This window comes from Castor canadensis, chromosome 2 (assembly GCF_047511655.1).
Source record: "Castor canadensis chromosome 2, mCasCan1.hap1v2, whole genome shotgun sequence".
In the NCBI taxonomy this organism is placed as follows: domain Eukaryota; kingdom Metazoa; phylum Chordata; class Mammalia; order Rodentia; family Castoridae; genus Castor; species Castor canadensis.
Window position 1 is genome coordinate 93,082,212 of NC_133387.1, and position 22,762 is coordinate 93,104,973.

The 22,762-nt window shown below is 38.7% G+C and overlaps 1 protein-coding gene across 3 annotated transcripts in view; it reads left to right on the forward strand.

Moving 5' to 3' along the window:
* Window positions 1–822: 822 nt before the first annotated feature.
* Window positions 823–22,762, forward strand: part of Matcap2 (microtubule associated tyrosine carboxypeptidase 2) — a 44,183-nt gene continuing 22,243 nt past the window's right edge. The window contains exons 1-2 of one of the 3 annotated variants that reach the window (XM_020182915.2): window positions 823–1,124; window positions 10,294–10,988. In XM_020182915.2, coding sequence (XP_020038504.1) covers window positions 1,100–1,124; window positions 10,294–10,988 — 720 coding nt within the window. In that variant the 5' untranslated portion in view covers window positions 823–1,099. The remainder of the gene's footprint in view (window positions 1,125–10,293; window positions 10,989–22,762) is intronic. The other 2 variants (XM_074065292.1, XM_074065293.1) reach the window with 2 other exon arrangements.

The window sequence follows — 22,762 nt, forward strand, 5'->3', positions numbered from 1 at the left end:
TACTTTCCATGGTTTGGTTTCCTGTGGTCAGCTGCAATCTGAAGATATTAAACAGAAAATTCCAGAAATTCTTAAGTTTTAAATTGCATGCCTTTCTGAGTATAGTTGATGAAATCTTGAGACAACGTGCTCTGTCCTGCCCTGGACAGGAATCATCTCGTCCAGCATTCATGCTGTGTATGGTATCTGACCATTAATAGATGATCTACTGTCTTGGTATCGCAGTGCTTGTGTTTATGCAGCCCTTATTTTACTTAATGGCCCCAGAGGGCAAGAGTAGTGATGTGGGCAGTATTACTAGAGTACATTGTTATAATTGTTCTATTGTATTGTTAGTTTTTTGTTGTTAACATCTTATTGTGCTTAATTTATAAATTAAACCATATTTATGTATGTATGTATGTATAGGAGAAAAATATAAATAGGGTCAGGTACTCTTCATGGTTTCAGGTATCCACTGGGAGTCTTGGGAAGTACCCCTGTGAATAAGAAGGGCTATGTAAATAACAATAAGGCAGAGGAGACTGGATTTGCAATTCTTAGCTAGGACAGAGCATCACACCGCTCCTATTTTGCGCAGCCATCACGGAATTAACTCCCTCTAAATCGTGTACAGACATGCTTGGAGCTAGACAAAATGCATGTCCCACCGACGGAAGACCCAGCCGGTTGCGGACACGCCCACAAACCCCTGAGGGGCGGACCCCCGCTATGTATGCCGGGAGTTGTAGTTCTCCCTGCCCTCCCTCCGAACCTGGCCTCCGTTTCGCTAGCGCCCCAAGCGGCGCGCAGGCTCGGTGCGCGCGGACCGCGGAGAGCGTCTCCTAGCAACAGGGGGAGTTGCGACGTCACGGTAGCGAGTTCCAAGCACGCCTGCCAAGGTAGAGGCGCCGCGTGCCCGTTCCAGCCCCTGCGGGTGAAAGCACCGCTGCTTACAACCGCTGTCCGCACGCCTTCGTCTGCGCTCCGCTACTTTTCCGTGCCCTGGTCGCCGACAACAACCTCCCGCGCGTCCCCGCCACTGAGGCCCGGGCCGTGGCGATCCGCCGGCCCTCGACCCCGCGCGTGCGGAGCCTGCTGTCCCGGCCTCGGCGGGACGATGCTGGAGTCCATTCGCGTGACGGGTGAGTCGGGGAGGGCTGGCGGGGCGGCTGAGGACGACACACGGGCTGGGGTCCCACCGCCCATGACGCGGGGACGGGGTCGGTTGTGAGCTCCGTGCGGGGGGTGGGGCGGAGGAAACGGTCAGGGAGCCGTGCGGGGGTCTGCAGAGGTGGCCGTCACCGCCCCGCGTGAAATCGCGCAGGGAAGTTGGCGTTAATCGTGTTCTAGAACGTTCAGAAAAAGAGCCAAGCAAAAGAACGCGCCTCTGCATTTCAGCATGTATTCTTTATGTTTTTGCTTTTAGTCCTAAACACAGGACGTTTTGAATCGATACTATTAATAAGCATCACACAGGGATGTTTAAACCCCAGGTCTGAACATTTACTTGCCTTTTATTATTTTTAAATAGATCTGCGTGCTTTTTTTTTTTTAATCGTATATGGTATTAGAATGATTTCCTAGGCCGTTTCCCAGTTACTTGGTTCTGCATGAGACATTTCTGTAAGACAGGCTTCATGATAAGAACAGAATAAAGAAAGGAAAATAAATACAGAATCCTCAAGTAGTATCAGGATAAGCTCAGAAGTTTTAGCTCCAAGGCATTGCAATATCTATTAGACCGATTTTCTGAGGTGGTTTTCTTTTTTTAATTGAAAAGCTGAATTCTTTCCCAATGAAAATATATATGATCTTCATTTTATTGTATTTGATATTCATTGTTATAGAATACAGAGCTGATTTGTGCATTCATGGAACCCCTGCGATTTATCTCATTTTATGTCGATGGGAAGCATGGACAGTAGCAGGAGCCAAGATCTAAGAGGCAACTTAAGTTGGCATGTGATTTGATGTAGATACAACTCTTTCCTCTTAAGACACAGTGTCAGGAGTAACTTAATAATACCAATCTTCTTTGCACACTGTTAACATTGATAAGTTAATTTTGTGTGCCTGTTGTGGGGCGGGGAGCTGTTTTCTGTTCCTCTCACACACAGCAACAATTTTTCTGACAACCAAATATTTCCACAGAGCTGACACCAGTGGCTCACGTCTGTTATCTTAGCTACTCAGGAGGCAGAGATCAGGATAATACGCTTGGAACCCAAACCAGGCAAATAGTTCGTGAGACCCTATCAAAAAAATCCATCACAAAAGATGGCTGGTAGAGTGGTTCAAGGTGTAGGCCCTGAGTTCAAACCTCAGTACTACAAAAATAAATAAAGGAATAAATTTCTGCAGACATTCCTCCTTGGGGGCATTGAGAACCACTGCCTTGGAGGCAAATAGAATCTTCCACAATACAAGTTACTGTGTTTAGAAATCACATTGATTAAAATTGTTTCCCTGAAACATAATAATCATTATAGAGAGAATATGATGTAAATAGTCTGCAATGCAAAAGAATTCCTGTATGTAGAGTTGGAAGTTTTGAGGGGGGATACTTTATAAACAGAAGACCCACTCCTATTGACTTAATTTCCTTCCCATAATTTAGTAGCAGTATACTTAAAAAGTCCAGCTCTGTGTGTTCCTAACTTGGTATAGTCCCTTAAAGAACAACCTACGAGGTCATTTTTCTTTTTCTTTTTTTACTGGAATTTGAATTTCGGGCTTCACGCTTGCTAGGCAGAGTGCTCTACCACTTGAGCCAGTCTACCAGCCCTTTTTTGTGTTGGGTATTTTCAAGATAGGGTCTCTGGAACTATTTTCCTGCACTGGCTTGGAGCCTTGATCCTCTTGATCTCTGCCTGCTGAGTTCAGCTAGGATTGCAGGTGGGAGCCACTGGTGCCAGGTGACCAGGTCACTTTTCAAAAATAGTTTCTCCATTTCTTTTACATAATACTTTACTAATTAAAGTAATTCTAGAGGCTTGTTCTCAACATTTCATTCAAATATCAGAAAACCCAATTTGGACAGCCAGAAATATTCTGAGGTGATTTTAGCTGAAAACATGTCCTCCTCTTTCCTGGCTGTTCCCTTACTGTTTATTGATATCTGAGATACTCATGTTAACAGAAGAATTTGATTGTGGTAAGAGTACAGTGGAAATGTATTCCTTTTTTCAGCTTTGAAGTAGCGATAAATATAAGATAAACTGATTATTTTATATTTCAGAACTGAAGTAATTGTTTCTGAAATCACTTTCTATATAATATCCACTTTTAGTCCCAATTTAATATAATCTAAAAATAACATCCTGGTGGAACTGGTGATTAAAGGAATAAGATGAAATGAAATGTACATACTATATATATGTTGCTTGAAAATGAATCACGTCAGAAAAAGTTTCTTTGCCCTCTCATACTCTTCTTTTTATGTGTGTTTTGTTTCTTTTTCTTGATGCAGGGTATGTATGTAGCCCAGTCTGGCCTGGAACTTGAGATCCTCCTGTTTCAGCCTCCCAAGAGCTGGGATTACAGGCATGTATCATGATGCCAGGCTCACCTCTACATTTGATTCCAAATGTAGAGTTACATTATATTAATATTAAATTTACTTTGGAAACATAAATTTAATGATTCTAAATATTTCCTCATTTACATTATTCCATGGGGTGTTTCTACAGAAGTAGAATATAATTTTGAATATAATAATAGTTTACAACGTATGCTTGCTATGGGCCAGCACTGTTTTCTGCACTCAACATAAATTAACTTTAGAAATCTTCACACCCAGCACTATGAAGTGTGAATGCATTATTAGCCCAGTTTTACAGAAACTACAACACAAAGAATTAAGCAACTTGGTCAAGGTCACAGCTCCTAATGAGCAGAGCCAAGATTCAAACTAGACAAGTTCCATCCAAAGCCCCTGTTCTCAACCACTAGGAAAATCAACATAATACCATAACTGTGCACTGATCTAAGCCACAAAATCCAACTTCAAGATTTCATTTTAGAGTAGGGCATGGTGGTTTACCCCTATAATCCCAGCACTGCTGAGGCAGGAGGATAGCCTGGGTTACATGGTATGCATGTTGCATTATGTGTTAGTTTACTCAAGGTGTTGACTTGTTAAATTTATAGCATAGGAAAATGTGCAAGTACTAATTTTTGCCTGGAAAATCCATATTTTACTTGGATATAATTTTGTTTTACAAACTAGAAAAAGAAGGGCTGGAGCGGAGTTCAGTGGTAGAGTGCTTGCCTGGCATGCACGAGGCCTTAAGTTCTATCCCAACATCACAAAAACAAAATCAAAATAGACAACATTTATTTAGCAAGAAAACACAAGATTATGTTAATTTATGATTGTGTATTGCCCTTATTTTTGTTTGCGATATAAAAGTGATTAATGTAGGAAATGATTAATGAATCATCTAGAAATGAAGTCCCTTTGTAACAAAGGTGAATGTTAAAAATCCTGTAGATGACAGTCTTCTTAAGGCCAGGTTTTGGCCACACAGGATTAATACACCTGGACACATAACTTGTTTGTCCTACAGCAGGAGGCACCAACATTAAAACTTGTCTTTGGGTGTTGGGAGGTTTAAGTATTGGTGAGGCCCTGAGTTCAAACCCCGGTACTGCCAAAAAAGCTAAAACAACAACAGCAACAACAAAAACCCTTGTCTTCGCCATCACTAATTGTTTCATTTTCTTATACCTTCTGAGATGATTCATTTATTTATTTTTATTCCTCAACCTTTGAGCTAGCAAATTCTCTACACATTGTTTCCTCTCAAATATTCTTTTTCCTGCATTACCTCTCTGGCAACCCTCATAAGGAGTATAGTGAGTGAGCAAAGCAAATACAAGTGTATGCTGTAAGAATTTATAATTTAGTTGTTGTGGAAGGCTGTCAATACACCAAATGTGAACTACTGTCAAATTTCTGAGTTCTTAAATGACATTAAGCAGTGTCTTTCATCTCTTTTCCTTAACATTGAAGGGCATTGTTGAATTTAGAGATATTGCAGTTAAAACACTACTGTCAGAATGTAGACAAATCAGGCAATAACTACTTTTTTTATACAACATTTAAAAAATTAAGGTACTGGGCTGGGGATGTAGTTCAGTGTCAGTGGTATAGTACATCCTTGCCTAGCATGTGTGGGGCTCTGGGTTTGTTCCCCAGCACTACGAAAAAAATTCAGGTATAACTTTTATTTTATTTTGGTGGGTCTGGGGTTGGAAGTTAGGATTTCGGGCTTGTAAAGCAGGTGCTCTACTGCTTGAGCCAGTCCATTTTGCTTTGGTTGTTTTGGAGGTGAGGGGGTGGTCTCAGTATTATTTGCCTGGGCTGGCTTCGAGCCATGGTCCGCTCAGTCCCAGCATCCCAAGTAGCTAGAATTACAGGCTTGAGCCACCATCACCCAGCTAAGCTGTAGCTTGTAGATTGTATAATACTTGAATCTTAAATGTGCAGCCTAATGAATTTATAGATATGTACCCATGGCACAGAACAAGATACAGAATATTTCCAGCACCCATTAGACTCCTTGGCACCTCCTCCTGGTTTTTGACCCTTCCCTCTAAGGTAATCACTATTCTGACATCTAATACCATAAATTAGTTTGCTACTTCTGAGCTACATGCAAACAGAATTATACAGTATATACTCCTTGGATCTATCTTCCTTTATTCAACATTGTCTGAGATTCATGTATGTCATTGCTTACAACCTCAGATGTTTTTCACTGCAGTGTAGTATTCTATTGTATTAATGTACATCCTTTCTACTGTTGATAGGTATTGTATCATTTGAGTATTAATAATAAACTTAACTAAAGAAATACTTGGTAAAATGAAAGTGTTTATCTTATTCAGGAATTTTGTTTTATTTCACCCTTTTTTTCTATTTACAATCAAACAACCTATTGTTTTGTGGTATAGGATTATCCCAGGTTGTCAGATTTCATAAGTATAGGTGAATTATATGAAATTTCCATTTTAGGCTGGGGTTTTAGCTAAGTGGTTGAGTACCTGCTTATCACCTGCAAGGCCCTGGGTTGAATCCTCAGAGCACAAAGAAATTGCCATTTTATAGGCCAAAATTTGTTGACTAGTGTTTTTCCACCAGGTTTGTTCCTGGTGATTAGGGCCTCTCAGCCAAGGACCTAATAGCTACTGTGAAACCTCACCTCTCCCCAGTTGTGAAACACTAAGTTTAGTGAGCAGTGTCCCCTTCTCCCCCATTCTTTTAGGTGAGGAACAGGAGGTACTGATGGTACCGTGATTAGCTGGTATTACAGAGAGGTCATTGAAAGGCCTAGGAATGGAAGCCAGGAGTCCTAGTGTCCTTTTCTCCTGCTCTAGATACACATTAAGCTTTCATTGTGTTGGAAATTTCAGTATATTCACCTTGCTATGTCCTCAGGTAGGTAAATATTTTGAGAATGAGGTGGGGTTTTTTTGTTTTTGGTGGGACTGGGAGAATTCTATATAGTAATATTATTTATCCCTTTGTCCTCAGTATGAGCAACCAGGTTGTGGTGAATGATTTTCTTTGATCAACAAATTATTCACTTCAAAATTTTAATGAAGCAGATTGCTGATGGCTGAAGTGTTAAATTATATAGCATCTACCTTTAATGTGAGAAATGATTTTTAATTACCTTACTACTTTTGGGGGGAATATGAGTTACACTTCCTCCAAAGAAATCTGCTTATGCTTTAAAAAGTTTTTAATTTTTCAGGAAAGAGGACTAAGGTATTTTTAAAATAAACTATGTAAACAATTAGACATCTTATGAGCCTTTTATTATGGTCTTATACCTGTTGAAAAGTCATTTTTTTCACAAAACAAACAATAGTATTTTAAATTACAAAGAACAGTATTTTAGGTTCTATAATAGTTAATATAGCTGAAATGTGATTAGTGTGTTGCTGAGAAATATTACATCCAACTTGGATGAGTTGCATGAAGGACCATGTGCCCCACTGTTAGGGACTTCATGGGATATCCAGCATTTGGCGAGATTGGCTTTTGTTAAATAAATTCACTATTGGCACTGGGAACTTTACTCGGCAGCAGATGGAGCTCAACCTCCAGTGGATCATTGGCAAGTGAATTGAAATGCCTGGGAACACCCCGCTGCCTTGTTCTTCTCCTTTTTAAAGGTTTTGGTAGATGGTTTAGGACTTTTTAAAAAGTATCATAAGGGCTGAGGGGCATGACTCAGAATAAAGTGCCAACTTAGCAGTCATAAGGCTCTGAGTTCAAACCTCGTGCTGCCTAAATAAGTAAAGTATCCTGTAATTTTTAGGTTGTTGGAGGTCAAAATGAGATCAGTTCTTCAGTCATAAAGCTACTATAATTCTTCAGAATCAAACCATTTTTACATTGAATATTCAATTTTTAAAAATCACAACACCCAGGTAATGAACCATCAAAATAGAAATTCTCCAAAGTAGTGTTTTCATTGATTTTAGTGCGGTGTAACTTTCCCCCTTTTTATTATGAAGACCAAAAGAGAAAAGAGCCTGTTTACCTCCTTTTCCCTTTCTGTCTGCTCCCAGTCCTTACCCTACTTCTCTAGGCCTCTGCAATCCTTTTCTTACCTCCATTCTCTTACTGCTTCCTATTTCCTGTCCACTCATCTGGTCTTCTTTCATCCTCACCTCTTGCCTCCTAAACTTGTGTCTTCTTAGGGAAACTGACATTGTTCCTGGGCATTTGGGTTACAGCCTGTGTCCTGGTGTTTTGTAGCTTGTTTCCTTTCCTACCCAGTTTTTGACTATCACTTGGCAATACTTCAGTATTGAGAAAGTGAGACCTACCAGGCTGTGATGAACCTGTTATTTTGGCTGATTGGATCTTCAGCATTTTTCAATGATATCCTTGTTCAATCTACCTTCAATATGATCATGTACAATGTACCTCTAATTTGTACACGTAGTAGACATTTAGCCCCTGATGGTTTATATTCCTGTAGCTAGGATTACATGTGTTAACCACAGGTGCCCAGCTTAAAGTTCATTGTGCTTTTTTTTTTTTTTTCCTTTTTGGTAGTACTGGGGTTTGAACTCAGGGCCTCACACTTACTAGCCACTTGAGCCACTTCACTAGCATTTTTCATTGATTTCTTTGTTCAATCCACCTTCAATGTAACCACGTGCAATGTACCTCTAATTTGTACATGTAGTAGACATTTAGCCCCTGCCTGTTTATACTCTTTAGACACCAGAATTCAAATTTCACACGCTAGTCAAGAAAATATTAATAAAATAACACATAGTTGAATTCTTCATTACCTATTTTTTTTTTTTTTTTTGGCCATACTGGGGTTTGAACTCAGGGCCTACACCTCGAGCCATTCCATCAGCCCTTTTTTGTGGTGTTTTTTTTCTGAGATAAGGTCTCATGATCTGATTTTGAGCCAGGATTCTCCTAATCTCTGCCTCCTGAGTAGCTAGGATTCCAGACGTGAGCCACTGGTGCCCAGCCATTACCTACTTTTTACCTGGTACTGTTTCTTCACCCTAAACCCTATGACTTCTGGGCTTTAAAAACTACCATTTTGAACAGGGCTTCTCTACCTTGTCACCATGACATTTTAGAGTAATATTTTTGTGTGTTGGAGACTGTCCTGTGAAGGATATTTAGTGTCATCCCTAACATCTACCCACAACAAGTCAGGAGCCTCTCTGCAGTGTGTCTCTAGATATTGCCGAATGTCCCCTGGAGGGTAAAATCACTCTCAGTTGAGAACCACTGGATTAGGATCTTTCCTGCTAGATTTCTACTTCTGCAGTGCTCGCCTCATAGAAATACAGAATTCTTCTAAGACTGAAAATACCTATATATCAGAATGGTTGGAGGATGGCATTTTAGGGTTATTTATTCATTTATGTATTCAGTGAACATTTTTTGGACAGGATATGACCTGGAGTATTATCCAGAGGAACTGGAATTAAGACAGTTTAGAATGATCTGAAAGCCCTTGAAGCCCTACCTGAAATCTCCTCATTTGATTCCTTCTCTGAACTCTAGATTATTGCTGCTATCTTTTGTTTTTCACCGTTAGTCATATGCCAGATGGTACTCAAAGCTTCATAGGAATGCCTTGTCTTCGGTCCGAAGCTGATTTTAGGCAGGAGCAATGTATTTATTCAGCTGTTGCTCAGAGCCATGTGCCACATAGAAGTATTTCATACCTTTGTTGAATGAAGGAATGCAAACAGCACTCAGTGTTAAAGCAGTGTTTGAGCAGTAGTATGTCACATGATTCTTAACCTGATTAAAGTATTTGTGAGATCTAAAGACAAAGCTGCTCTCTCGTTACCTTGCCATTTAACATATTGACACATTTATAATAGTAATCATAATTTGTTTTTCAGACTTGTGAAGGAAACATCTTTCTTTAACCTTAACCTGTAGCCTAAAATTATTAAGAAAATCAAACAATTATCAATAGTAAGTGGCATTAGTAAACATACTTGAACATATACTTATCATCTGTTGAATCTATTTTTTTCTTTTTGGTAGTGGTACTGGTTTGAACTCAGGGCCTCACAACTTGCTAGGCAGGTGCTCTACCACTTGAGCCACACTCCTAACCTTTCATCTGTTGAAAATTAAAAATGGTTTTTGAGGTAATGTGTTACTGTGCTTTTACTGATGGCTACTTTTAAATATAGTTCTAAATTTCAAGATTATATTAACTTTGAAAGTACCTTGGCTATTACTAATATTAATATTATTGATTATAATGCTATTAAAACATACCCTTCCTATGAAATTTACCTTTAGCTGAATGGAGTCTTCAGAGTACTTACGTGTATTATCTCACATCTGTATTAGACTTTGACCGTCTAAATGGTTTGAAACTGAGGATCTTTCTTCTTCTTCTTCTTTTACTTCTTCTTTTCTCTTTCTTCTTCTTCTTCTTTTTTCTTTTCTTTTTTTTTTAAAGACAGGGTCTCACTATGTAGCCCAGGCTAGTCTTTGAGTTCACCATCCTTCTTTTTCCCTAGTGTTGAGATTACAGGCATGTACCACCATACCCAGCAGAAGCCAAGGATTTTTATAGATAATTTAACATAGGTATACTCCAGAGAATTGACAGTGTCTTGCATGACCAAATTTCGTAACATATCCTTTTAATATTTGAAGTATCTTTTCTAAAGACTGTTGCAAAGTTGTAAAGTTTACAGAACCTTCAGAATACTTTCTATATAGTAAGCAGTTTGCTTCATCTGGTATCTTTGTTATTTCTTTTATTTTGATTTTGTTTATTAACACAGAAAAGCTTCACTGGCCTGAACAAGAATTTGCTAAGAAGTCTGTTCTAAATGCAGAAGAGTCATTGATCATTGACAGCAAAAGAAGCTTTTCACATTTGTCCTCTGGAGTACTAAAAGACATTTTCACAACTGGAACCAGTAGTTACAATGTCCTACTGCAGAGCAAGGAGGAGAGAAAGCATCATTCACAAAAACAGTCTTCCTCTGCCTACTCCAAAAGATGTAGAAAACCCAGCAAATCTCCTAGCTCCTCTCATAGTAAAGATCCTCACAGGATGAAATCCCTTGTGCCTATGACAAGTGATGACACTTGGTACTGCCTAGAGAGGCAGCCTGCTGTTTTTGTCACTAGTTCAGTGTCAAGTCCTGTGAGGTTTACACATGATATCTCTGTTACAGGAAATGGCATAGTACTGCCACCTAAACCCAAAAGCAAAGTCAAGCGACGCCATTTCGTCTCTCTTCCAAAGCCGCAGCAACAGCCTCAGCTGTCTAGAAGCTTTGAAAAAGCAGATGACCTTTCTGGAAAGAAGTTTTGCATATTGACTGCTATAAAGCCGACCAACTTAGAGAAAGAAAAATTGAGATTCTTCAAGTCTGAGTATACCTACAATCCTCAGTTTGAATATGCTAATCCTGCTCTGCCAAGTATGTTAGCCAAGCACAGCAACGCATCTGACCGATTTCTTAAGCAGGTAAAATGCCATCTGACTGTGAACTACTTTGCGTAAGTTAAAGTCTATAAAGTCTCTGCTATGTAGACTTTGATCACTATATTTGGGGAAAAGCTTCTGATTCTGGCTTGAAGCTTTGGTTTGGGAGTTCCAAACTTGTGGCCCATTAGCCAGCCCGCAGGTGATTATTGGATAGCCCATGTTTTGTTTTCTGGTGGGCTTTTGAATTCCTTAGCTGGAACATGCAATCTGTTGTTATTCCAAGCTGATTCATTCCCAGCTTGCTTAGATTTCTGTAGATAGTTCAGGAGCCAGATTTGGTTCTTGTTTATGAACTTGTAATGCTTCACCAAAATGATTAATTTTCATCTAATAAGTACTTTAAGCACTCATAAGAAAAAAGTGGGATTTTAAAACTTACCTTCGAGGTTAGCAAATGATGACGTGAATGATAAGAATAATACTTTCAAAACTGCTCAGTTTAGGCCCTTAGCACATACTTGAGTGTTTTATAGGGCTATAATAAACTTCAAGACTTCACTTAAGTATTTGAGGACAAATTGGCTGATATTTACCTGCAGTGCATAGGTTTCTTTTTGTTTTGAACTCAGGGCCTACACCTTGAGGCACTCCACCAGTCTTTTTTTGTGATGGGGTTTTTCAAGATAGGATCTCACCAACTATTTGCCAGGGCTGGCTTTGAATTGCAGTCCTCCTGATCTCTGCCTCCATAGTATCTAGGATTACAGGCATGAGCCACTGGTGCCTGGCTTCAGTATATAGTTTTAACATCATACAGGCAGACTTCATTTGGTTAAATTAACTTTGACTAGGTTTTTATAATACATTATCCTGAAGTTGACTCTTGTCAGTAATTGAAAATCTGTAGGACAGGGAAAACTGCATGGTTCTATTTGCCTGTGCTCCTTGTCATACTTTAGCACTTTTGCTAATAGTATACTTCTTTAATCTTAGGGCTAGCACATTTTTTGCTGTTATTGTAAATAACATGGAATCTATTCAGTCTTTTGAAGTCATTATGTAAAGCTTTAATTTTTAGTATTGGGATTTGAATTCAGGGCTTCATGCTTGTTAGGCAGGCACTTTACTGCTTATGCCACAACTTTCGCCATTATCTAAAGCTTATTTTAAGATTAAAATAATTTTGAACATGCTATTTATTTTCCTTTGTCAGAAGAAATCTTTTCTACTGCTTATGTACTTTTCAATGATCATTCAGTTTTTAAATACGTGCTGAGATTGTGCTAAAAAGATTGTAACTTAAATTGAGAAATTATTAATATAAAGTTGCGTTTTGGGAAGGGATTCATTTAGGCTCCATTACTTTTCACCATGTATAAAATGGAATAAAGAAAATATTTAGTTATCCAGGAAAGGTGTTGCACACCTATAATACCTGTACTTGGGAAGCAGAGGCAGGAGGATGGCCAACCTGGGCTGCATAGCAAGACCCTGTCTCAAAAAAGTCAAACAAAAGCAAACAAAATATCTACTTAAAGAGGTTATTCTGATAAATGAGATAATGCTTGGTACATAGATTGCTAAATGCATAGTGATAGTGCTTGGTACATAATAACCACTAATAAAAAAAGTTAGCTGTTATTTTTGTTCCTTTTTTGGCAGTCATGCTTTCTTTCTTTCTTTTTTGCAATCCTGGGGCTTAAACTCAGGGCCTACACCCCAAGGCACTCTACCAACCCTTTTCTGTGATGGGTTTTTTCCAAATAGGGTCTTGAGGACCCTAGCCAGTTCCAGGCTGGCTTGGAACTGCGATCCTCGTGATCTCTGCCTCCTGAGTATCTAGGATTACAGGTGTGGCAGTCATTCTTGTGATTTTATTGTGTAAATTATAATTGAATAGTTTAAAATTATTGTTACAAAAATAATAAAGGAGTTGGCTATTCTTTATTTGCCAATAGTATCTGATTTGAAGCCCAGAATACCCCAGCTCTGCCCATTAAGAAAGAGATTTACCTGGCTGGTGGAGTAGCTCAAGCAGCAAGAGTGCCCACCTAGAAAGCATGAGACTCTAAGTTCAAACAAAAAAGAAAAAAAATTACCACCATTAGATCAAAAATAAATGCTTTCTCATTTCTCTGGAAGGCAGTTTGGGAATATCAGTAGCCCCATACATTAAGAATTGATGCTGGTTGACCTGTGTCTTCACAGTTCTTATTTTAACCTAGCTTAGCTGCAGGAGATTAAGCAAGTACTTGAATTGCTTGAGACTTCTAAATAGTGCTAGTAATCCTGCCTGGCTTGTCCCTCAAATGCCACATTTGAAGAGCTGGTTCTTAATGCCAGATCTATTGTTTAAACCACTTCAATCAAATAAAAGAAATTCACAGAACAAGGTCTCTGGAAAAATATGCTTAAGTTCCTATTCAGGATCTGCGTGTATTAACACATGATGTCATGCATCCTTCTGTCCCAGCTGTGAAGCCAAAGCAGCAGCTTCAGCAATATTAGGTCTAGCATTTGTTTTTAATTTCTGAGAAATATAGTGGGGATTTTTAATTTGTTATGCTTTTTTCTTCAACCTTTGTTTAATTAAGACTTACAGGACTAGCCAGAATACCAACCCACATTATTTTACCAAAAATGAGTTGGACTCACTTTCCATTCTTTCTAGTTAGAGTAAATAAACAACACTAAAAAATATGTGAAATGTCCTTGCCAGCCCCAGCAGACAGTGTTCTGAGTTTCAAAGTCTTTATCCTTTTAAGGCAGACAGACAGCCATACCATTGGAGGGTAACTATGGTCCTCTTCAGTGCACAAACTAGCAGAACCTAAGCCTACCAGAAGGGAACCGAGGTAGTGCTTAGGCTCTGACCATCCCCAGCTGGTTTCCACTTCAGGGTACGGGAGTTCCAGCACTCAGTTTTTCCTGGTTTGTGCAGTAGGTTCATAGGGAGGCACTTATTAGATTCCTGATCTGATCTAGGGCATCACTATGGGATGCAGGAGTGGAATATAAGTCTAGGTGGAGCTTACTGACCCCTGACTAGCCACATTCTGGCAGCTGTGGTGGCCTCAGTTCCCCCACTCTTGGGTATGTTTAAACTTGACAGAAACTCCCAATGTCTGTTCTCTTCGACTGTGGGCTTTTGCAGAAAAGAATGCAGTGGTTTCTAGGTACTAGGGAAGGGGTATGGGAGTCGGGAATGGGGAAACTATCCTGGGGCAGGTGCATTCTCACCAGTGAATCAGAAGAGGATCCTTGATGGTAGGTGTTGTTGATCAGTAAATAATTCAGGGTGAGCAAATGTATGTTTTATCTTAAGTTCATGTGAATTTTGTATTATACTTCATAGTCTATCTTCTAATATAGAAACATATAAGGTGCTTTAAAGAATACTTTAAGGAAAGCAAAGACTACTCTTCAGTGTAACCAAAACTAAGTATTAAGACATTGCCAACAGAAAGGAGCTGTTTGCATGAGCATCTTACTCACAGGAGATTACACATTATTACCTTGTAAAATTAGCCCTGGAGAAAGCAGAGACAATGCATCTGTTGGGAAGGAAGAGCAGTCATCAGGAAGGGCCAGCGTATTGTGTATCTCAGAGCAAGCAGAGCTTCCAACCAGGACAGTCACAGTTTTACTGAACATAGATATATTGTCTCTAAAATAGTGAAACCCAAAAACTGATATAGCTTGATTTTTTTTTGTAAATACATACATACATAAGTGAAATAGTGTAGGTACAGTAAGAGGTGAGAAACAATGCTGCAAGAAACAATTCATTCTTAAAAATATGTTGGATGTCTCTACAAAAGCCATTTTCATCACAGTCGTATTATCTGTTTAGGGCATTGTTTGATAATATATCCTTTATCTTCTTAGGTGAAAAAACTCTTCTGTTTACGTGATTATTGTATCCTAGATTTTTCTTTATTACTTGATGGTAATGGAAGTTAATTGTTCCATGCTGTCAAGGATAACTTAGTAAAGTTATCAGAAAATCTTAGTGATATTGAAAATAGAGAAAGGAAGAGACTGATTCTGACAGCTCCTTTTTCTGCACCAGAACAATATAGCATACAACATTCTATAGCAAAGCAATGCATGTGTGTTTATAATACAGTTCAGATATTCAAAATAGTACCTAGATGAACCACTTTGTTATGTTAAGAAATAAATTTCAATTTTCTTCTGCCTGGTTAGCAAACTTTATATACTCATGGTATATTAGGGTCATCAACTCAGATTCTGACTTATGGTCTGTGCAGGGACCATAAGCGAATTGAAAGGATTTGGCTACACACAGTAGTATGCTGTAAACCAGATGAATCCAGTGTTAATGTATGTGTTGTGGGTTTTCAAGGGAAAGTAGAAATCTGAACTTTATATCAAGTCTTCCAGCTTGTAATTGCTGACACCTAATTCAGTTAAACTAATGAAGGCTGTCCAGGTCAGTGAAAACTGTCTTCTGAGTTACATTCATCGCTTGGGATGCCAATTTGCTACCTTTGATTACAAAGAGTTTTTGGTTTTTGATTTCCTGTGGTACTGGGGATCAACCCCAGGGCCTTAACAATGCTAGGCAAGTGCTCTTCTTCTTTTTTTTTTCAATTTACTTGGGTTTTTGGTTTTTTTTTATTTTTTATTTTATTCATATGTGCCAACAATGTTTGGGTCATTTCTCCCCCCTTCCCTCCACCCCCTCCCTAACCCCCCCACCCGCTCCCTCCCTTACACCTCTTTAACCCTCGCTACCCGGCAGAAACTATTTTGCCCTTATCTCTAATTTTGTTGAAGAGAGAGTATAAGCAATAATAGGAAGGACCAAGTGTTTTTGCTAGTTGAGATAAGGAAAGCTATATAGGGAGTTGACTCGCACTGATTTCCTGTGCATGTGTGTTACCTTCTAGGTTCTTTTTGAACTAACCTTTTCTCTTGTTCCTGGTCCCCTTCTCCTGTTGGCCTCAGTTGCTTTAAAGTATCTGCTTTAGTTTCTCTGCGTTGAGGGCAACAAATACTATCTAGTTTTTTAGGTGTTTTACCTATCCTCATACCTCACTTGTGTGCTCTCGCTTTATCATGTGATCGAAGTCCAGTCCCCTTGTGTTTGCCCTTGATCTAATGTCCGTATATGAGGGAGAACATACAATTTTTGTTTTTTTGGGCCAGGCTAACCTCATTCAGAATGATGTTCTTCAATTCCATCATTTACCAGCGAATGGTAACATTTCGTTCTTCATGGCTGCATAAAATTCCATTGTGTATACATACCACATTTTCTTAATCCATTCGTCAGTAGTGGGGCATCTTGGCTGTTTCCATAACTTGGCTATTTTGTGAATAGTGCTACAATAAACATGGGTGTGCAGGTGCCTCTGGAGTAACCTCTGTCACAGTCTTTTGGGTATATCCCCAAGAATGGTATTGCTGGATCATATGGCAGATCTATGTTTAGATTTTTAAGTAGCCTCCAAATTTTCTTCCAGAGTGGTTGTATTAGTTTACATTCCCACCAGCAGTGTAAGAGGGTTCCTTTTTCCCCACATCCTCGCCAACTCCTGTTGTTAGTGGTGTTGCTAATGATGGCTATTCTAACAGGGGTGAGGTGGAATCTTAGTGTGGTTTTAATTTGCATTTCCTTTATTGCTAGAGATGTTGAGCATTTTTTCAGTTTTTTGGCCATTTGAATTTCTTCTTTTGAGAAAGTTCTGTTTAGTTCACTTGCCCATTTCTTTATTGGTTCATTAATTTTAGGAGAATTTAGTTTTTTAAGTTCCCTATATGTTCTGGTTATCAGTCCTTTGTCTGAGGTGTAGCTGGCAAATATTTTCTCCCACTCTGTGGGTGGTCTCTTTAGTTTAGAGACAATTTCTTTTGTTGAGCAGAAGCTTTTTAGTTTTATGAAGTCCTGTTTATCTATGCTGTCTCTTAGTTGCTGTGCTGCTGGGGTTCCATTGGGAAAGTTCTTGCCTATACCTATTAATTCCAGAGTATTTCCTACTCTTTCCTGTACCAACTTTAGAATTTGGGGTCTGATATTAAGATCTTTGATCCATTTTGAGTTAATATTGGTATAGGTTGATATACATGGATCTAGTTTCAGTTTTTTGCAGACTGCTAACCAGTTTTCCCAGCAGTTTTTGTTGAAGAGGCTGTCTTTTCTCCATCGTATATTTTTAGCGCCTTTGTCAAAGACAAGTTGGTTATAGTCGTGTGGCTTCATATCTGGGTCCTCTATTCTGTTCTACTGGTCTTCATGTCTGTTTTTGTGCCAGTACCATGCTGTTTTTATTGCTACTGCTTTGTAATGTAGTTTGAAGTCAGGTATTGTGATACCTCCTGCATTGTTCTTTTGACTGAGTATTGCCTTGGCTATTTGTGGCCTCTTGTGTTTCCATATAAATTTAATGGTAGATTTTTCAATCTCTTTAATAAATGTCATTGGAATTTTGATGGAAATTGCATTAAACATGTAGATTAGTTTTGGGAGTATATACATTTTTACTATGCTGATTCTACCAATCCATGAGCATGGGAGATCTCTCCACTTTCTATAGTCTTCCTCAGTCTCTTTAGAAGTTTATAGTTTTCCTTGTAGAGGTCATTCACATCCTTTGTTAGGTTTACACCTAGGTATTTGATTTTTTTTTTTGAGGTTATTGTAAATGGAATTGTTTTCATATATTCTTTCTCAGTTTGTTCATTATTAGTGTATAGAAATACTTATGATTTTTCTATGTTGATTTTATATCCTGCTACCTTGCTGTAGCTATTGATGGTGTCTAGGAGCTTTTGAGTAGAGTTTTTTGGTCTTTAAGGTATAGGATCATATCATTTGCAAATAGGGATATTTTGACAGTTTCTTTACCTATTTGTATTCCTTTTATTCCTTCTTCTTGCCTAATTGCTCTGGCTAGGAATAGGAGTGGAGATAGTGGGCATCCTTGTCTGGTTCCTGATTTTAGAGGGAATGGTTTCAGTTTCTCTCCATTAAGTATAATGCTGGCTGTAGGTTTGTCATATATAGCTTTTATAATGTTGAGGTACTTTCCTTCTATTCCTAGTTTTCTTAGAGCTTTTTATCATGAAATGGTGTTGGATCTTATCAAAGGCTTTTTCTGCATCTATTGAGATGATCAAGTAGTTTTTGTCTTTGCTTCTGTTAATGTGGTTTATTACGTTTATTGATTTTCGTGTGTTGAACCAACCCTGCATTCCTGGGATGAAGCCTACTTGGTCATGGTGAATGATCTTTTTGATGTGTTGTTAAATTTGGTTTGCCATTATTTATCGAGGATTTTTTGCATAATGTTCATTAAGGAGATTGGCCTATAGTTCTTTTTTGGAGGTGTCTTTGCCTGGTTTTGGTATAAGTGTAATACTGGCTTCATAAAATGTGTTTGGCAGTTTTCCTTCCCTTTCTATTTCGTGGAACAGTTTAAGGAGGGTTGGTATCAGTTCTTCTTTAAAGATCTGATAGAATTCAGCAGGGAATCCATCAGGTCCTGGAGTTTTCTTTTTGGGGAGACTCTTGATTGCTGCTTCAATTTCATTTTGTGTTATAGATCTAGTCAGGTGATTAACATCCTCTTGGTTCAATTTTGGATGATCATATGTATCTAGAAATCTGTCCATTTCTTTCAGATTTTCAAATTTATTTGAATGTAGTTCTCGAAGTAGTCTCTGACTTCCTGGACTTCCAAGGTGTTTGTTGTTATCTCCCCTTTTGCATTCCTGATTCTACTAATTTGGGTTTTTTCTCTCCTCACTTTAGGCAGGTTTGCCAGGGGTCTGTTGATCTTGTTTATTTTTTCAAAGAACCAACTTTTTGTTTCATTGATTCTTTGTATGGTTTTTTTGGTCTCTATTTCATTGATTTCAGCTCTTATTTTTATTATTTCTCTCCTTCTGTTTGTTTTAGGATTTGCTTGTTCTTGTTTTTCTAGGAGTTTGAGATGTATCATTAGGTCATTGATTTGGGATCTTTCAGTGTTTTTAATATATGCACTCATGGCTATAAACTTTCCTCTCAGGACTGCCTTTGCTGTGTCCCATAGGTTCCAGTAGGTTGTGTTTTCATTTTCATTGACTTCCAGGAACTTTTTAATTTCTTCTTTTATTTCATCAATGACCCATTGTTTATTAAGCATTGAGTTACTCAGTTTCCAGTTGTTTGCATATTTTTTGTCTTTACTTTTGTTTTTGAGTTCTAGTTTTATTGCATTGTGATCAGATAGTATGCACGGTATAATTTCTGTTTTCTTATATTTGCTGAGGCTTGCTTTGTGCCCTAGGATATGATCTATTTTGGAGAAGGTTCCGTGGGCTGCTGAGAAGAATGTATATTGTTTAGAAGTTGGATGAAATGTTCTATAGACATCAAGTAGGTCCATTGGATCTATGGTATATTTTAGATCTAGGATTTCTTTATTGATTTTTTGTTTGGATGACCTATCTATTGATGATAATGGGGTGTTAAAGTCTCCCACGTCCAGTGTGTTGGAGTTAATATATGCTTTTAGGTCCTTCAGGGTATGTTTGATGAAATTGGGTGCATTGACATTGGGTGCATATAGGTTGATAATTGTTATTTCCTTTTGGTCTATTTCCCCTTTTATTAGTATGGAATGTCCTTCTTTATCTCGTTTGATCAATGTAGGTTTGAAGTCTACTTTGTCTGAGATAAGCATTGCTACTCCTGCCTATTTTCGGGGGCCATTGGCTTGGTAAATCTTCTTCCAGCCTTTCATCCTAAGCCTATGCTTATTTCTGTCGGTGAGATGGGTCTCCTGTAAGCAACAAATTGTTGGATCTTCCTTTTTAATCCAGTTCATCAAACGGTGCCTTTTGATGGGGGAATTAAGTCCATTAACATTAAGTGTTAGTATGGATAGGAATGTGGTGATTCCTGTCATTTAGTTGTTTTAGTTGTTTGAAGGTTTGGTTATGTGTGCCCAAGTTGAGGTTACTCTCTACTTTCTTGCTTTTTCTTTTCCTGAAGTTTGGTGCTGCCTGCCCTTTCATGGTTATGTTGGGTTTCACTTTTTGTGTGCAGAATCCCTTGAAGGATCTTTTGTAGTGGTGGCTTTGTGGTCACATATTGTTTTAGTTTCTGCTTATCATGGAAGACTTTTATTGCTCCATCTATTTTGAATGATAGTTTTGCTGGGTAGAGTATCCTGGGGTTGAAGTTATTTTCATTCAGTGCCCAGAAGATCTCATCCCACACTCTTCTTGCTTTTAATGTTTCTGTTGAGAAGTCTGCTGTGATTTTGATGGGTTTACCTTTGTATGTTATTTGTTTTTTCTCTCTTACAGCCTTCAGTATTCTTTATTGGGTCTCTGTATTTGTTGTTTTAATGATAACATGCAGTGGGGTAGTTCTATTTTAGCCTGTTCTGTTTGGTGTTCTGGAGGCCTCTTGGATCTGTATGGGAATAGATTTCTGTAGATTTGGGAAATTTTCTGTTATTATTTTGTTGAATATATTATGCATTCCCTTTGCTTGCACCTGTTCTCCTTCTTTAATGCACATGATTCTCAGGTTTGGTCTTTTGATGGAGTCAGTGAGTTCTTGCTTTTTCTTTTCACAGGTCTTGAGTTGTTTAACTAATAGTTCTTCTGTTTTTCCTTTAATTGCCATTTCATCTTCAAGTTCTGAGATTCTGTGTTCTGTTTCTTCTATTCTGTTGGATTGGCCTTTCATTTTGTTTTGCAATTCTGTTTCGTTCTTTTTTCTGAGGTTTTCCATATCCTGGGTGGTTTCCTCTTTAATGTTGTCTATTTTCATCCTTAGTTCATTTATCTCTTTATTAATCATGTTCTTTGTTTCTCTTTGGTGTTCATACAGTGCTTCTATGGTTTTTTATTTCTTCTTGTGCTTTTTCAAATTCTCTATTTTTGTTGTCTTGGAATTTCTTGAGTGTCTCCTATACATTTTGGTTGACCCTATCCAGTATCATCTCTATAAAATTCTCATTGAGTACCTGTAGTATTTCTTCTTTTAGATGATTTTTGTGGGCTTCATTGGGTTCTTTGGCATAGTTTATCTTCATTTTGTTGGAGTCTGGATCTGAGTATCTGTTTTCTTCATTTCCCTCTGGTTCCTGTACTGATTTTTTGCTGTGGGGAAACTGGTTTCCCTGTTTTTTCTGTCTTCCCATCATTGTCCTTGGTGTTGTTATTTTCCCTGTACTGTGTGCAATTAAGTATTTTCTAGCTTGTAATATTAACAGTGGTGATATTTAGGATGGAAGGGTGAGAGGAGAGGGAAAGCAAAGAAGTTAAAGAAAAAGGGAAAAACAAATAAACAAGTGAAAAAACAAAACAAACAAAAAGTTTCAAAGATATAAACAGGGAGAGATAGTCTACTAATCAACAGTAAGCTAAACAGGCATTAGAGAGACAAAGAGAGGATTGAAAACAAAAAAAAATCTCGAAGTTCAAATGCAATAAAGTTTCAGTCTTAATAATTTTGGTCTTAGTCCCTCAGCCTCCAATCCTGGAGATGGTGTCTCAGTAGTAGTTCTGTCATTGTCTTATTAAAGGGAAAAAAAAACAAACAAAATAAAATAAAAAAAACACCACAAGGTGTCCCAAGTTCAAATGCAATACAGTTAAAGTTTTCCTGCATGCAGATGTAGTTCAGTTGTTGTCTTGTCAAAGGAAGAGAGAAAAAAAAAAGTCTGGAGATAGTTCTGTGAATGGCTATCTGAGGCTGCGGCTCACCTGCCCGCTGCTGTCAGCCTGCTGTTGCTGGAGGCTTTATTTATGCAGATCTCAGAAGTGAGCTTAACACTCATCTAGCCCCGCAAGCTTTGTTTACTCAAGAGTCCTGTGCACGATGCCACTGCTACAAGCTTTCCCCTTTCCAAGCACACTGGGGGAGGTGACACTGCACCCGCTTTCTTGGGCCAGCATGTTTATTTACAGTACACGTGGGAAGTGGGCCTTCCCCCCTCTCCTGTGGAGTTTTCCTCCCACCACCACTTTTACAAGCTTTCCTGCTCGTGGTTGCTGGGCATGTGCCGCTGCTCCTGCCTGCTCTGGCCGGCTTGTTTATATACAGTTCTGTGGGAGATTCCCCTCCCCCCCCATTGGGCACTCAGGGCACCCCCCGCTTTACTACGGGTTTTTTTTCTTATTGCTTATTATTCAGTTTCTCTTTTTTCCCTGGGTGGGGGTCAGTCTGTCCGGGGGCTATGCTGATCTGGCCCAGGGTTGTCTGTGGGTGTACCACATGCCACTTAGCTCACCTTGTGGTCTGCATCTTCCCAAGCGGTTTGGGCACCGGCGTCTGGCGGCTGCGTGGGAGCCCTCCTGGTTTCTCCATTTAATGTGAAGTGGGGATGCTATGCGTGGGCTGGGGTTGTGGAGGAGTCAAAGTTTTGCCTCTTCTTGGTGGGTTTTCCTGTAAGGTGTGTCTCCAGCACCTTTCCAAGATTTTACTTTAGGAGGCACGCTTTCTGCTTCCTCCCTCTTGTCGCCATCTTGGAATCTCTCAGCAAGTGCTCTTCTACTGAGTGATATTTACCAACCTTTGCCACCTCTGATTACTGGAGCTCCATTTTTATTAGGACCAATGATTAATCTAACAGTGATGGCAAAAGCTTTTATGTGGTCCTCTGAAAACAGTTTCTTACTTTTTGAATTAGAGTAGGCAATCCATTGTTATATTAAGACTTACATAATAATTATGTATTTTCTCAATTTCTAATACCACTGAGATAAAATCACATAAGATACTCTAAATCAAGACAAGTGTTCATTTTCCTTTTTTTCATTTTCCGTTGCTAGGGATTAAACAT